Below are 17036 nucleotides of genomic sequence, written 5' to 3'. Positions count from 1 at the left end.
CCTTGGTAAAATAAGTGTATACTATGTTTAACTTGAAATGTTGCACCATGAGTTAAAAATGGGTCCACTCTTAGTTGTGGGGGCGGGGGATGGTCTCACCAGCTGCATTGTCTTTAACTACTGTACATCAAAGATGCTAGCCTGAAATGGAAGAAGAAAAAAGATGCAGTGGCCAGGTTATGGAGCCTTCTTTTGGAGTGAGTGAGAGAGCCTCAGAATACATGAGGGTAAGGAGACAAAAGGAGGCAAATGAAACTTGATAGGGAGGTGAGAGAGTGGGTCTAGAGGGATGGAAATCTTAACAGATGAATTCCAGAAAATTTGTAGAAAACAGAAATCTGTAATTGAATTTAGAAATAAATTACTTGATCAGTGAGTACTAGGGGAAGGCGTGAACCTTCCCCTGTTATTTAGATTTGAAGTGAATTTTGACTTTCTGGAGAAGGACTCTTTTAGCATGTCGACTGCACATTAACAAGAAACTGTTAATGAATTGAATTCTCACTTGAAATGCGTACAAAGAAGATACCTTTGAAGCAAGGTTGTTAGCCCAGTGTTTTTTTGTTGTGTTGATTTTCCAGACCCTGTGTTTATACGATGGGGTCTCCCATTAACAACAGAGCCCTCTTTCCGTGCCAGGAGCCCCCAGTTGCCATGTCAACATGGCAGGCCACCATCAAGGCCCCACCAGAGTGTGTCGTTCTGTTGAGTGGGGAGGAAGAGGCCCAACCTGCCACGGACAGAAAAGGTGCTGTGCCTTCATTTATACAGTAGCAAGTTTTCATTTAGTTATCTTACTCATAATAAATGGCTCAGGGTTACGTCAGGACTTTTCACTTATTTTTCATTGGTTTGTTATTGTATAGCAGTTAATGTGAAAGTATCACTAAGCTCTTTGAATATTCAAATAAAGGCACTTTATTTTAGCACCTTTTTAACTGGTATTCAAGGTTCTATTTGAAACATTTATGAAATAAACCAAATGTTCTGCTTCTTTGAGTTAATTAGATTCCTATATTTTATTTAGTTTTTATGTTTATAAATATCTCACTGAACTGACCTAGTAAACATATTTAAGCTGTGGAGCAAGTAAAGGTTTATTCCATGATGGAAAGAGAAGAAAAGAAACTCAGCACAGATAACACCCCAGATGTTGAACTCATTGTCTTAGTGCTCTGAGGCAACAATGCTAACCACTGTGCCACAATGCCATCCTTCAAATTATATGTTAAATAAGATAAAGACTTTAATCATACATTTATTTCATTTCTTTCCAATAACAACAGCTTTATTTGTTATTGATTAATCACTAAAGATACTGTAGTCAAAACTGACTGCTTATTGAAATTTATGCCCTCTAGTTGTTACAATCACTAAATTTAGCAATGTTGGGTATCAAAGATAATATATTTCAGTCTGCTTTTTCTTATAATTCACAATATATGATACGATGCAAAGCATTGTATTGAATGGTAGTTTGTTCCAAGTTAGAAGCCGGCCAGTAAGATGGATTCTCTGTAGAGAAAAAGGCTTTTTTCCTTTGAACTGTAGGACAAATGAAAATGTACTGCAAGATTCCTAGTATAATTGCTCATGGTACAGTACATCACAGCTGAGTTTTACACTATTGCCTTTAATGCCTTGTCTACCCCATTTTCTTGTCATATTTCATTTCATCACTGGTATTTAATGTTGTCATCTTGATCTCTAGTACATTTATTTTTCATATTAATCTAATGTATTACAAAAATGTCTAGTGTTGACAGAAGGAAAGCTATTTTTTCTTTTAGTCAGATGCTTTACATTATAACGTACTTCAGACTCACCATCACTGAAAATGTCAGAAATGCTTCTTTTACAATGGCAAGAGAAATTTAAGCATAGGATTCCATCTGTACTAAATAGATTAGACAATTAAGGTCATAAAATGGGAACATGAAGACATGATGAATCACAGGATTATTGGGTTTATTTTCTTTTTGGATAGTTTGATATAAACAGAACAGTTGTTCATTTTGAATGAAAATGTCACATAATGTCATATAAAAATATAAGAAATTAGTTCACAACTCTGTTTTATTCTGTAATTGAAGTTATAATTATGACTGTAATTGACTGAGGCCAAATAGTGTGTAAATTGGTTCAGTATGTCAAGTAAAACTGCAATTTTAACACATTTTTAGCAGATAAATCTGAAACCTCTTTTGGACAATTTGAAAAAAAAACACAGTTAACATTAAACCATAAATAAAGGTGACAGCATCATAAAAATATATGCCTTTTTTAACAACTAATTACTTCAGTGATTGAGATGTAAACTCTAACTTGCTCTGGGATAATTTAATAAAACATCTAACATTTGAATCATTTCAATCCGGCCCATAAATCGTGAATTGACAGCCTTCATCCAGGACGTAGTAAGATCGTTCCTTCTGAAGAATTAACTTAATGTTGTGGATAAGGTAGTTTTTTTTTTATTTTGCTGGTTTGTACACGGCCTACATTTTTGTTGCAGCATGAATTAGTACAGCTTCCTCAATAGGCCTCTGTGAAACCCTTAGGCTTTCCATCTCTGCTCTCTTTCTGCCAGTTCTAAAACAGGATTTTCTTCTTTCTGCAGCCGGGTCGTGCTGGTGCTGGTTCTGTTATGTGACCATGCCAATGCCAGCCTCCACTTTCACGATAGCAGTGGGCCACTGGGTTGAGGTGAAAGGAGAAGAGGCCGCGGCGACCGAGAAACCAGCGGCGCCCGTCTCTGCAGCAGCTTGCAGGTGCAGTGTGTGTTGTACTTTCCCCCCACAAAAAGGCAGTATGTATTGGAGCTTTGTAGCCGACTGTTAACGGTGACGTCTATCCGTCCTCCATTTTCTCACCACTTCTATCAGTTCAGAACCGTGGGGGGAGCCCGAGCCTATCCCCGCGAGCAACGGGCGCAAAGCAGGACACAGCCTGGACGGGACGGCAGTCCGTCACAGGGCAGACAGAGGCTAACACAGACACACATTCACACAGGTCCAGCTTTCCCAGACGTCCATTAACCTACCACTGTGTCGGATAACATCCCAGGTCTGGGATTGAATCCAGGGCCCCAGAACTGCGAAGCACCGATGCTGACCACTGCCTCACCGTGCCACAGTCACCGGTTACAGTTCGGTCACAATTTGATTTGTGTCAGTCTTGCCCTTTGGGTCATTGTTCCTGGAGGACCTGTATTTTGTTCTGTGGGGAAGCCGGAATACTAGGTTCCACACGTTGTTCTCACCTGGCCACTTGAGTGATGGACACCTGCCCAGGAGAAGTGTGTTTTTCAAGACTGTGGAGTAATGCAAAAACACTCGTGCGCTGAAGCTCGGTAAAAAAAAAAAACAGCGGCGTTCACGTCAGGAGTACGTTCCAAAAGTTCTTTGCCGTAGCTCCTCCAAAACAAACCGATTTATGTTTTTTATTCCCCCCATTACTGATCAATTCAGCCTATTGCTTTCCGGTAAACTCCTTTAAACCTTGCAGTTCCCTGCAGTTTCCCTGCCACCATGTGGACTACCCGTGCCGATTCCAGAGGGCGGCGGCGCGGGTTCAGGCTGTGATCCCTCACCGGGTCTTTGCCCCGGCGTGTCTGAAGGAGCTGGCTGGGGAAACGCTGCTCCCCTTGCTGCCTCCTTGCCTTTCTGCAGCGCACTCTGCCCTGGGTGTCCATCCCTTCTCCAGGCTGGACGTGCTGCTGGTGCCCGCCGGGTTCTCCAGCCTCGGAATGGCCAGGTACGTTTCCTGCTCTTTACCACACCGCGTCCTGTCCTGTCCTGTCCTGTCCTGTCCAGCGTCTTGATTGTGCAACTCTTCGGAACAACTCTTCCCGAGCTTCCTACTGATGTGGACGTCGCGTTTGATTTGCAAAGTACTATGAATACATTGTTTTTTTTTAAATGATTTATTTTGATTCCACTAACGAAGGTCTTTTTGATCATTCTGTTTTTATCCGCGCAGGAGGTGAATTCTGCGTAAAAAGAAAGTGCTTCTTTGAAATGTTCGTGTACACCTGTAACTATCCAAGCCATCAGAGTGCATTACGGTTCACCTTTTTTTTCTTCCTGTGGAAGGCTATTAGTTCCTTGAAATCAAATACAGTGCGCAACGTGGTCGAGACCAAGAACAGTTAACATTATAAGCTTCGTAATTAATTTAAGCACAAGAATGAACTTAGAAGGCAAAGATGTGATATCAAAAGGATTTTTGTAATACATATATATATTATCTATTTGGTTCCATGTAATGTCAGGATGAGGTACAGTTTTGTCTACTGTGACTGCAGAAGCCAACTCGGTACTCTTCCATTAGCATACTGATGTATGCCCCATGAAGTGTCACTCAATGTTACCTCGCCTTTTAAACAGTCAATGTTATTTCTTCCGATAGCAGACAAAAAGCTTTCATTAATATTTCATGGACGGCAATAATGACTTGACAGTTATTTGTCCAGTATGAATCTGCTCTAGTATTGTTTGCATTATATAGATTTTGTACATAAAACATTGAGTTTTATGTTGGTTTTTTTCCCCCATCATGCTTAGATTGTCTTGCTGTATTGTGGAATTGAGCTAACCCTGAAGTCACATTTTGTGTGGGTTGTCTAAAGTGGAGCTTTAGACTGTGGGATAATCCCCCAGGAAGTGAGAGATGTTTGTTAAGGATTGTTTTGAACTAACCACGGCTATTAGGTCTTGGAAAGGTTTCAAAAACATAAAAGCGTAATCTCAAAATTAGGAAACATGTGGGCCTAAAATGGAATTAAGCCAAATTATTTAATACCATGCAATACCTTCTTATGGTATTGTGTAGTAAATACACTAAAAAAAAACAACAGTTGTGGATCTTTTTCTTTAAGATACTGATAGGAGAAGGCAGGAAAAGGAAAAAATTAGCAATCAACGCAAGGCAGGGTTGAGTGGCCTAATCGCCGTTTCGTCTTTTGAAAATTTACTCCATTCCTCTCCACATTTCTGAAGTTTTCCACTGTCTGTGACCAAACCTTTAATTGGGCAGCACTGCAGTTGTTCTTATAAGGACATGTGGTAGGGTACTGGTCTTGCTTCATAACCTCTCCTCTTCTGCGAGGTCTTTATGCGGGCTTTTCCGATTTTCCTTTCCGATTCCGCTGCGTTTTAACAAGAAAACATATTTGATCCAGTGCCTCTGTGTCTCTCTGGGGCCTTCTCTTCCTCCTCTCAGAGCACCACATCTCTAATTGCATTTTGCTTCTCCTGCCCCCCGTTCTGTATCATCATGATTTGATCTCATCTCACCATAATCTTGCCTTTTTTTTAAATAAGAAAACGAGAGAATTTGTTTACCAGCTCTTTTTCACTCGCTGAAATGACGTTTCGGAAAATATTTAAGTTGTGACCGAGTTGTGTTTTCAGGGTGACAACATCTCAGTAGCTTTGTGTTCTTCAGAATTTTGCAGCAATAAGAAATGTAATGCCCTCTTTAACCTTTCATTGAATCAGTGGGTTCTGTTAGTCCCCAATGTCCTGGACCTGACATTTAAAAAAAACATTTTTCAGCATTGATCCTTCATTAGCTGTAGCCAAATTGACATTTGAAGCCATGTTGTCTGTCTTGTGTAGATAAATTGTAAAATGCCGCAGTGACCTGGGCATGTAAAGCTGTGTAAGGTGTCATGGTGTGCAGTAATTGTCACAGGCGATCTACAGTACTTATTGTAGCCAGTCAGGCTATGGAGAGACTTAATTAGAGGGCTACAGGGAGGCATGTCAATGTGGGAATGACTAATTTAATTGGGTAATAAATGCACATTCTTACATGAGTGTTTGGGCATGTTTGGAGATTTAAAGGATGTCCATAGTGTGCGTAGGTAGTTGAGATTTGGTAACAGTCTGGTGGGGTCAGAGGCATTGGGTTGTAAAACCTGCAGGGTGTCTGTAATAAAGCCTCATGTACTGTACGCTATTGCTGTCATGAGTTTTTCATATGTTCAGATCCCTGGAGCCACCTTGTTTAGTGGCGAGGTCTGTTTCACACATATAGTGAGATACATTTATTTACCACAGGCTAGGGGACACAACCAGATGATTTACCATGTCACAAACTATTGAAAAAACAACAAAAGCCTACATTTTAGTCCAATAGCTGAAAATAGTGGTTGGGCATAATTTCATATGGGTTGTACAGTCACATAGTATATGGCTAAGCTGATAGTTGAAGAGATTTGAATGTGCATTGCCGTACCATTGATTCATGGTTAATAAACTCAGCTTGCAGTGAAAGTTTCCACACCCTGTCTCATCATTGACTTTTTTATGAATTAGGAAACCTGAATATACATGTGCAATTTAAAAAAAAAAACTATTCTGATTACCTGTAGATTTAAATTACTTTGAAGAATAATTTTGTAATATCTGAATAATAATGAATACCTTTCAATATCGACATAAAGTAAAAAATGACTTGCTAGTGATGTTCAGACGTTGAACAGATTGTTATAAGCTTTTTAGTTCTTAATCGTCATAGCATTTTTGGAGATACACATTAATTGAATGTGATCCGAGACAGTTACTGTATGCTCCCTTTTGTGTTTTGCATGTTTTGTTTAAATTCTTGCCTGAACTAGTCCTACGGTAGGCCCTTAATGCCTCTGTGCTGCCTGGTGTGCAGTGCAGTGTGCTTGTGTCCTTTCTCTGCTACTTCTGTTCACAGATCTGTATCTAAAAAACTTTTCTTCCTAAAAATCTGCTGTCTGCTGACAAATAACTACTTTTGTCTTTAAATCAACTGTTTGAGCATGTGCGTATGCAATAAAATAGTAATTAGAAAAAGGCGTATACGTATCATTTATAATTAGCAATATTTGAAGACTTTTAAAGGGTCTGAATACTGGATACATATTTATCTTTCAGTAAAGCCTTTTCCGGTCTTTGTGTACGTTTTTAAAATTCATTCAGACTGGACACAAAGATTGTTTTCTAGGCCCTGTCAATCATTATATCTGTAGATAATTCTTTTCTTGTCAGATTTGACAGCTGGGAAGATGCAATGCCTTTCCATCCTGTTTCTGAACATAGTCATTGGAATTCCAAAAAATGAGACGGTGGAACAGCGAAAGAAACGGATACAACACCTATCTCAGGCAGTTGAGGCATACATTATTATTCCTCATTATTCCTTCTGCAGTCTGTATTTACTAACCTCACAATTGCTTTCATCTGCCCAGAGCACCTCAGCCAAGACCTCAGTGATTCAGTTTATCTATATAGTTTGCTAACCTTACTAGCCTCTTTTTGTGGTTGGTTTTCCGGAAAACTAAGATTATTTTAATTGCTTTACATACGTTTATATCAGTTTCATTTAGTCATTGTCAGACTTTTTGGTTATTCTGTTATTGCACATATATCACATTGTCATTCCTGTTTGGCAATGTTAGAATTGCCTTTTACAGTTCACTGGAGAGCTCTAAAAATGTTTATGTGCAAGTTGTTTATAGAGAGAAGTTTTAAGTGCCTGTTATCTTGGAATTGTTTTGAGTCTTTTTGATTAACGAATTGCATTTATGCATTTTTTCCCTCTTTAAACCATTTTAGTATAGCCTGGATTGTGTATCTTAATCATTAAATTTGTTTTGTAATAGGACCTTGGGAAAGTCCGTAGTAGACAGAAAACTATATTTGATATCTTCTCCCTTTGATACATTACCTTGTTTTCAGCATTTTCATAGTTATGAACAGTATAGCTTTATCTGGAAAATAACTGGCCTTAGAAATGTAGTTACTGATATTACTGCAGTTGAAAGTCTTCCCATATATTGAAACGTATTCCTCTATGCAGTTAAATATCACTAATAATGTTATCATTTTTTAATTTGGGTGTAATTTGGGCTTGTAAAAATATTTTAAATACAGAGGTTATCAAATTAATAACAAAATCAGATCAGCATTTAGCTATGTAAGCAAATAATAAAATAATTTATTCTCCAGGTCAACTCTGATAATGGAATAATAATTTGGCCAAAATGTTAGCAAGTTAAGCAAAGATTAACAATAAATAACACAACAGCAATACAACAGTTGCATATAGTCAGATATTTACATTTCAGTAGGTTTCAGAGTCCTCCTCAAATTAGACCTAGAAAATTACATAATTCAGGTACTATAAACTAAATATACTACAAAACATTTTAACAAACCAATGAAAGAAAATGGATCCTACCGAGGACTAAGTTTCCTTCTCAAAACATGGATGTCCCCAAGTGAATGGGAGCCAAAAACCAGGAGAGATGTTTTTCCAAAATCATGGAAATCAGAATATCGTAAAATAGGCAGCAAGCTCTCTTGTAATAATGCTGAAATTCTGATTCTCCTTGTAGTGCTCAGATGACCTGGACCAAATTTGGTTCCAAGGCTTTTTAGACAGAGGAGCCCTCCCATGGCAGAGCTTCAAATATGATAATGATTGATGAAGTCTGTTCTCCTTCTTTCTTATGCTCCCCTGTCTCTTCCTAGACCTCACTAGGAGTGGCACAGTCTCTTTTGAATGCTTACTCTTCAAAATGCCTGACTTTATGATTTTGAAATGAACCAATCTGAGTACATTTTTACTGTAGGTCTCATTTTGATGGTTAGTATCATCCTCCTTGTTTATTTGCCTCCTAGCTCATGGACATTTACTGTACATAAAGAGAACATACACCAAAACAACATATACGGGTTGAAACTTTCTGAGCAAGGCAATGAAGTTGGAAAGTGCCAACATTGTTAATCTCTCTGAAAGTAGTTTTAAAGGGCACAAAATTAGTTTAATCTCTGTGTGTCGTCAATGTGGTTTAATGTAACTTCAGAGCACACCTGTCTCTGTAGGTACTCTCATATACTGTAGGTATTTAATTTTAAGTCACAGCTGATTTAAGCCACTTCAGGGATACCATGAAGACAGAAGAACTTCCAAAACTCATCAGGGATAATGCAGAATAAAAGCAAGGGTTATAAGAAGATTTTGTATCCCTCTGAGTACTTGAAGTTGAAGGACTGAGGGATAAATACAGTAGATGGTGCAAAGTAGAGGTGAAACCTGTAGCAGGATGCTCGAGTCAGCCAAGAAATTAAAACTGGGTCCAAAACGGGCTGTAGAAGGCATGTATATCTCACTGACAACACTGTAATCCTTGCACGTACCCCAGAAATATCAGCGGTTGCTGTTTCACCGAGTGGTGAGAGAGGCCTACCCAGCCAATCCCAACCCAAAGAACTGAAAGCCCCTGCAGTTCAAAAGCCAATGTTTCAAGCAGAATTCCTTAATGAGGAGCAATTTCTGTGTTTTTCAACAGACCGTTTAGCAGCTCAGTACCATTTAAAATTTTGCTACTCGGAGAACAGTGCGAGGAGGGGCACCCAGACACATTTGATGGCGTAAAGGAGTGTCCTGTTTTGACAAGCTGAAGGAACTGAACCCTTCTAGTCTTGAACAAAGAAGATTATGAGGGGACCTGATACAAGTATTAAAAATCCTCAAAGGCACTGACAAAGTCAGCCACACAGTATTCTTCAGAATGAACAGTGAAGCACAAACCAGTGGACACAAGTGGAAACTGTGTGAAAGTACATTTAAAACCACGAACAGGACGCACCTATTTATTGGGTGAAGCCTAAACCCCAGCTTCTTATAAGAAATGCCTGCTGAGATCCTTTGATCAAATAACTACTAATTACCAATCAAGCTACAGTAGATGGTCCAAACGGTCATCTCTCATTTGAAGCATTGCTAATGTCATAACTTCACCCCCATCAATCCCTTTACAGTTCCTGGTCACCTTTGATTAGCAACAAGGTTCAGACTAGTGATTACAGGGTCATCCCTACTATATTTCTGATGATATGAAGAAAGACAGAATGAAATCCATTTACAGAATAATGTAACGAAAAACATAACGGACAATATTCTAATTGGGGCATTTGTGAATAATCAATGGGTTTATATCAAATTTAGATGTAGCTTTTCGGCCTTCAGTTTTTTTAATATCAGCCAGTAGAGACATTTTATTTCCATGACTGTGTTTTAAATATTTTATAAGTCTGAAGGAATCTTCACATGTATCTTACTTGCTTCTGGCATAAAAGCCGTCAGGTTACTAATTCCTGAAAAGCTGGCAGGCAGTTCCACAACTTCAGTAATTTCCCTGTTTCATAAAGCAGATTCGAGAGCAGTGACAGTCCTTTGAGATATAACCATTTCTGCTCCAGGGTGGGCTTGTAAAACGGCTCTAATGCACTACACTTTAGATACGCACCTCTTCATTTCTTGTCAGCACGGCAAAGTTAAGGATATAAATGTATGCTTTTTCAAAGCATCTGCGTCTAATGCAGGCACAAAATAAATAATTCACAATTGAAGTGGCTTACACTGAATAACATAAGATGCCCAGTCTGTCAAAGATCTGTTTTATGTCAAACTGTGTACTTTATCTGGAGGGCTCTTTTGTGATCTTGAATCTGCAGTTTTGTACGTTTTCTGTACTTATTGCATTTTGTCAACAGCTCCAAGATTGCTTTATCTTCTTTAGGTTAAATGCTTATGTGAGGTTAACCGACATTTTGACGAATTAATTTAGAGGATGAAGCTTTTCACAATCTTCGCATGAATAGCTGAGACAAGAGCAGGCTTGATCTGTGACATTTTTTTCGGTTGGGAAGCGAGATAGTGGAAGCCCAAGGATTCCTTTTGTAATCTTATAAATGACGTGATGCCAGTAATATAATTAAAATTGTGTTCTGCAGAGGTTGATTTTAAGTGCTTTTGTCTTTAAAAGCTTCTGCTATTTAGCACGCCAACAACATGAAGTGTTCTATGCCGGATGAAGTACAATAATTGGAATTGAGTGGAATGTGAGTCATATTACATTGATTTAGCCCAGCTTTAAATTAAACTAGTGAAGACGCCTCTTCATTTTTCTTTGTCATGTTGGAGTAAATGTACATAAACTCCTCTGTCTTTGTTTATTCAAATAACAGTGTAGGAGCAGCTATGATTCCCCTTTGCATCTGTTTTGAGCGTTTCTAGGGAGTGCTTTAAGCCTGCATAGTACGAGCTCTTTACTTCGAGTAAAGCGTTATTTACATTACATTTCTGCTCAGAGTTCATTAGGTGTCTGCGTTTTTTCAGATTTCATTTTTACTATTGCTATTTGTGTTTCTTTCTATATCCCTCCCCCCAATTTGGAACTGCCATTTTTGCATTAAATCCTTGCGGCAAGCGAGCTGTCGTTAGGAGAGTAGTGTCAGCTCACCTGCCACTAGAGGTCGCCAAGGCCTCTGTTGTCTGGACACAGGTTTATACAGTATGTGATGCATTGATCGTTTTTAGTTCATTAGTGAATCACTGAGAGCCGCAATGTCAAATGGGGTTAACGTAGACTAGTTTGATATGTAAAGGGTCACACGGTGGTAGTTGGGGTCAGATTGGTTTAAAGTACGCTATATTGTTGCAAACGGAGACTTTTCGCAGAATGAAGTCTCCAGGCAAAATAGCTTTGCTGTGTATCGTGATTTCCAGGTGCTTGGGGCTCATGAGTCACATGTTCAGCTGGAGTCCTGGTACAGTCCACTACACCCTTGCCACCCAATGTAAGGACTGCTTTCCTCCTAAGTGTGCAGTGTCCGAGCCATCCTCTGGTTTACACACCCCAGGTGTTAGCATCGGCTGCAGGAGTGGTGCAGCTCACACTGACACTGGAATTCTGTCAAAGTTATTACACTGTCTGATGTTTTCTGCATTGCAAAGTAACTAAAATGTGCCATTGTCAGTATTTACATGTCTACAAACCCATTTAAAAATAAACATATATTATATAGAGAGGCAGAATCATTACGTTGCATAATTTAAAATCAAAACATCTGTGTGGATAGCTGGAAATAGGTTTTACAGCTTCTTAACATACACCTTACACAATACACTTCATTTTGCAGGCTCGAAAATCTGCATTAGTGTCGTCTGGTTGACAGCTGTATAATTTATTACCGTGCAACGTGGAAGGCTGAGTGAGTCAACAATGTGATCTTATAGACTTTCAAAAATATTTTCTCCTTTTTTCTGCAGTTCAAATGTCTGGATTACTTAATGGTTTCATCATTCTACTTGACGGAAAATAAAAACAACAACTAAAAATCAATTCTTCAATTCTTTTTATTTGGGCTTTTCTCTAAGCTTCAGTAGATGCTGTTGAGTTATTCTAGCCGTGTTCTGCAGTGCCATTCACATCAGTATAACACTATACACTAATTTTTTAGTTACGCTAATGGGATGAAGACAACACACTCTTGTAAAAGACAAGTTAATCGATCAGTACGACAAATCTAAGATTCCCTTCTTGTAGCTGCTATGTTTATTTTTAATTTTGTAAATTTAGGAATGTGTGTTTGTTTTTTTCAAAATAAACTCGGTAATCTTAAACTAGATTCAATAAAAACCTTGACACACCTGTGAGCCACGACCTCCAGCCTCCCTGTTTGAGGCTTTTTGATTGAGGTTGCACAGACAGCATGAAGTATTAGGTTTGAAATTTTCAGCATGGCAGGGTGCTCAGTGTTTTTACTTCTGAATATGGTCCCTGAGTGGGCCTTACGTATACAACAACAGGTTATTAAAATTTGTACTGTGGGTTTTTGTGCCACAGTAATAGAAATTGCTGTGTTGATTGCCTCACAGTAGTGTTTTGTTGGTAAAGGTCACAAATATTAACAAGCTGGATCTTTCTGCAGTTAATTTAACAAATGACAGTGGCAAATTTTACAGTGGCAAACATATTTTGGCCATTTCAGTCTGTCTCTGTAATAATATTTTGTTTTTTGCTCTGATTTGTGTACCAGTTCCTAGGTTACCAGTGTGTTGTTCTTTGTACTAAACTGTTATTGTCTTCTTTGTGTAATATAAGGTTATCTTGTACACTGTTTTCACTTATATCAATGTTCCATTTATTATTATGGTAAAAAAATAGTTGTCTTCCACTGCCACCATCCAGTGTAAACTGAAACAGCATATGAGCTGTTTACTCTGAGGTAAATAATGTTTATTTTCAACAAAATGTAAACACTGGTATTAATATGTTTCGTACCTGGTGATATAATTGACTTTTTGGCTGGTGATAAAATCTGGTACAAGTCTCCTTGATGGCAGCTGAAAAACACTGTAATAAAGTCTTCATAATCACTGCACAACACAATAAAGAAACATGTATTAAAATTAAAATTGTATATTAATATATGACCAGTGTTACTAAGCTGCATCTGCAGAAAGTTCTTGTCAGCTCTGAGATGTCTTCATTTTCACCTGAAATCTCTCCTTAAAGTTCTGTTCTTAGTCTTGTTATAAACTGTTACAAATAATTAAAAGCCCATTGTATTGTTTGTATGTTGTTTTTATGTGGTGCAGTGTTTACGAAGGAGTTACGACTACTGTGATTTTTAACTTTGTCCAGGTAAAGTGTTACCTAAAATATGATATCTAAACATATAAGAATTAACAGTTTCAAATTAAAGTGAGCTGGAAAAACATTCACAGCAGGCATGAATGAAGTATTGAAGTCCTAGAGTGTGAAATAGATGTGTGTATGAAACTTGGAGTGTTTATTCTTGTAGGAAAGAGACTTAAGATAATACAATTTTTATGTCTTTTCTTTCTGGTCTCAGTAAATTTCCTTCCTCCTGTTATTTTTTGTTGCTGAGGTGTGATTGCCAGGTAACTTAAGAAGTGTGTGACAGACCTGGGTTTCAAACTTAGCCTTGGCGTGAAAGACAGTTGTTAATCAAGCTGTTAGGAATGAGGTGTTTCTCACTGAAAGGCTTGAGAGGGTTTTTTTGTAACAAAAGACATGCTGAGAGAAAGCTTGCACCTGGAGAATGAGGGGAAAAAAAGTCTGGACCACAGAGAAAAATGTGAAGAGTTTTAAACATTTTAATTAATGCCAAAAGACAAGGTTATTTTTTGATGTGGGAGGAGTGCTCTCCCTCTCGCTGAAGTTTAAAAGTGAGCTCCTGCACTTCTATCAGAAGTGTCCTTCACATTTAATGATGATAGCAGTGTCCAATTTAGAAACTGTGCTGTTATTTCAAAGTACATTCCACCCTCATTATCGGGTCCTGTTTCCTAACATCTGTCATGTAAGTTACCATCCTTTCAAACCTCTCAGTGACATGACAGCCCTACTTAACCCATTCATCTCAGCTCTGAAAATCAAAGCCACTGAAACGCTTTCACCAGAATTAGTCTCACCAATTTAGCTGAATTTATAGTATATGCCCTTTGTTAAAGATTTTCTCTTTGAAAACCTATTTCTTCTGACCTGCAAAGTGTCTGGTAAATGTAAGAATTGATGCTGCTTGATTTAAGTTTTGCTTTGTTTTCAGTGAGTTTATATCTTTTGGTAGTGTAAAATGATGTGGCCCTTTTAACAGTTCTGCATAATTCAAAACTAAGAAGGAGATGTTTGCCTGTTATGCTTTCCGGCACATAGGGGCAGCAACATCCTGTTGCTGTTACTGTAACATTTGGTTTGTATGGGACAGTGTTGTCAGCCTTGAAAACTATGACGAGTCTTAATGAATCGTTGATTTTTCGATTTATCACCCGTCCCAGAAAAAAAAAAGTGAGAAGCTGACATGTTATTGTAGCTGTGACTCTTGTTAGCAATCACAGCTGCACACAGCGTAGTTATCCATTCAGTCCAAATCATGACCCAGATCATGTGCTGGTTGAGCTGTTTTTGTCAAGCTCCTCAATACCTCAGTGTTTCGCTAGGGCTAAGGTCAGAAGACTCAGGTTTACTTATCAGTAAATCACATTCGGTGTCAGTGTATATTTTGGAATATCAGCATGTCTTAAGTAACCACCCATTTCTTAAGAATGTTTTGTGTTTCTGGATAAAGTTATTGTATTTCTCCTAATTGTTGCCTTTGATTTGGAAAGACCTGTTATAGATCTGAAATCACTAGACAGCTGATCACTAGTTGAAATTGAATTTGTGCTTCAAACATGTTGTTTTTCTCTTTCTGTTTGTTTCGCTACAGCTCTGGAGTATCTGTAGGTTGTATTGATCAGCTAATTTCATCTCCTGCCTTTGACCAGGGGGGAACTCAGTTACTGTGCACTCCACCTCCAATCTCTCTCTCACTCCCTGTTTAAAAGGACACTCAGTTGATTACACCAGTGTTTCTCAACTGCCTTCTGACATTATTGAGCCAATATTGTGCCACAAGTTTTAACATTATGGTTAAAAGTTTGGAAAATATGTGAATGAGAAAAAGATGCATTAGTTTTTGTGTAATTGAAGTGTTAAATGTTCGGTGTAGAAAGGAGCCACACTCTAAGATTGCACACATATGAAATGAACATTGTACTGTACGAGGTTTTAAGTTATATATGTAAAAAAAACAAAATGTCTGAGAACAAGAGCCCAGTATTTCCCTTTTATCATTACCTATCAGAATAAGGCGATCATACACTTGGAGGCAAACACAGATTAAAATAACACAGAAGAAGGCTTTATAGCTTGTTTCTTTTCTTCTGTTTTCAGCAGGGAGTAAACCTTTACTTGTTGCTTTACAGATATTAATAAGTGTTGTTTAGAAAATAACAATGTTCTTGATGACGTGTCAAATAGTAACTCTCACTGCTTTTGTTTCAGGTGGATAGTAAACATTGGCATGAATTGTTTTGGGAGTGACAGATACTGTAGTTAAAATATCCTATCCTTGAAATGCGAGGTCAGGCTGCTCAGCTGACTTGCTTATCCATCCATTATCAATAAGCCTTTTATCCTTGTGAGGTTTACAACAAGCCAGAGCCTGTCCCAAAAACACAGGGTACAAGGCAGGACATTGCACACAACTGCTCTCCTGCTGGGTAGGACACCAATCCATTCCACTTCAACTGAGAAATGGACAGTATAAATATCCAATCACTGCTAGCCAGCATGTCTTTGGGAGATAGGAGAAAACCTACACATGTACTCAGTGAACATGCAAAACCCAACACAGAAGCCCAAGACTGAAATCACTGCTAGGATTCTGGAGGCAGCAAAACTAATGCTATTGTGATGACTCATTTGCTTATACTGTATAGTGATGGAACAAAGACCCAAAAGCACTGTGCATGCAATTTTGTGTCCTGTGTGATAATTTGCTTTTCCACCAAATAGTATTTTAATGTAATGCTTATTTTTGTAGTTCTGTAGACTGTCATTAGAAAACTCTCAAATAATTAATAATGCTGTACAGGTTTAACTGGAAACAGCTGTGCACCAGACCAATAACAAGAGATTCATGTAGCCCACATATCAAATTGATACATTTCAATGAGATGTACCCTGAGTGTAGTATTAAAATTCTAAATAGTCTGCAATTCTGTGACACTGTAACCATTTTTCACTCTGAAAAAATGCTTTAGAGTTATTTCTAAAATGTTTTAGAGTTTAGAAATAAACTCTGTCTTCATCTATTAAGTGTTTGTAAACAGTCATTTATTTCTCGTCGGTATAGAGTGAATAAGTTACCAGTTAGTGTGTTCCGGCTTGTGATGGTTTTGTTTGAGATATAAGGGATTTGTTTTTGGGGAGTGACATCACTAAGCCCCCCTGGTAAGTTGCAGAAAAAGGCACACATCATTCACTTTTTGCTATGTTTGTGCTAATTTGTGTTGTTTATAGTGAAATTTGTGCGGCTTTGGTTACAGAGATTTTTTGGGGGGTTGGGGAGTGATGTCACTTAGCCCATCTGTGGTGGCGTGGGAGAACCAAACTGGTATCGTTACATGGTGCTACATTTCTGCCATTTGGACAAAACGATTGTGCCTTTCTGGTTTTGGCTATCTTAGGATGTCTTTCTGAGGGAGTGACAGGAGTGAATCCCTGATAAATATTTTTTTAATTAAGGGATTGGATGTGGCTGTCTTCAGTCAGGTTTTACTATGAATAGGAAGAGAACATGAAAGGAGGGGTTTTGTGAGGAGGATCTGCCTTCGGTAAGGGCCTAGGTTAGGGTACG

At 38.3% G+C, this 17036-nt stretch overlaps 1 protein-coding gene across 4 annotated transcripts in view; it reads left to right on the top strand.

Moving 5' to 3' along the window:
- Positions 1-17036, top strand: part of aopep (aminopeptidase O (putative)) — a 107243-nt gene that overhangs the window by 5593 nt on the left and 84614 nt on the right. For 3 of the 4 annotated variants that reach the window (XM_015367564.2, XM_015367558.2, XM_015367553.2), the window contains exons 3-5: positions 582-748; positions 2621-2771; positions 3508-3756. In XM_015367564.2, the coding sequence (XP_015223050.2) occupies positions 582-748; positions 2621-2771; positions 3508-3756 (567 nt within the window). The remainder of the gene's footprint in view (positions 1-581; positions 749-2620; positions 2772-3507; positions 3757-17036) is intronic. The other variant, XM_015367579.2, reaches the window with a different exon arrangement.

Source organism: Lepisosteus oculatus, chromosome 3 (assembly GCF_040954835.1).
Source record: "Lepisosteus oculatus isolate fLepOcu1 chromosome 3, fLepOcu1.hap2, whole genome shotgun sequence".
NCBI classification, from domain to species: domain Eukaryota; kingdom Metazoa; phylum Chordata; class Actinopteri; order Semionotiformes; family Lepisosteidae; genus Lepisosteus; species Lepisosteus oculatus.
The sequence above is the reverse complement of the archived record's forward strand: the minus strand, read 5'-3'. Positions and strand labels throughout refer to the sequence as shown.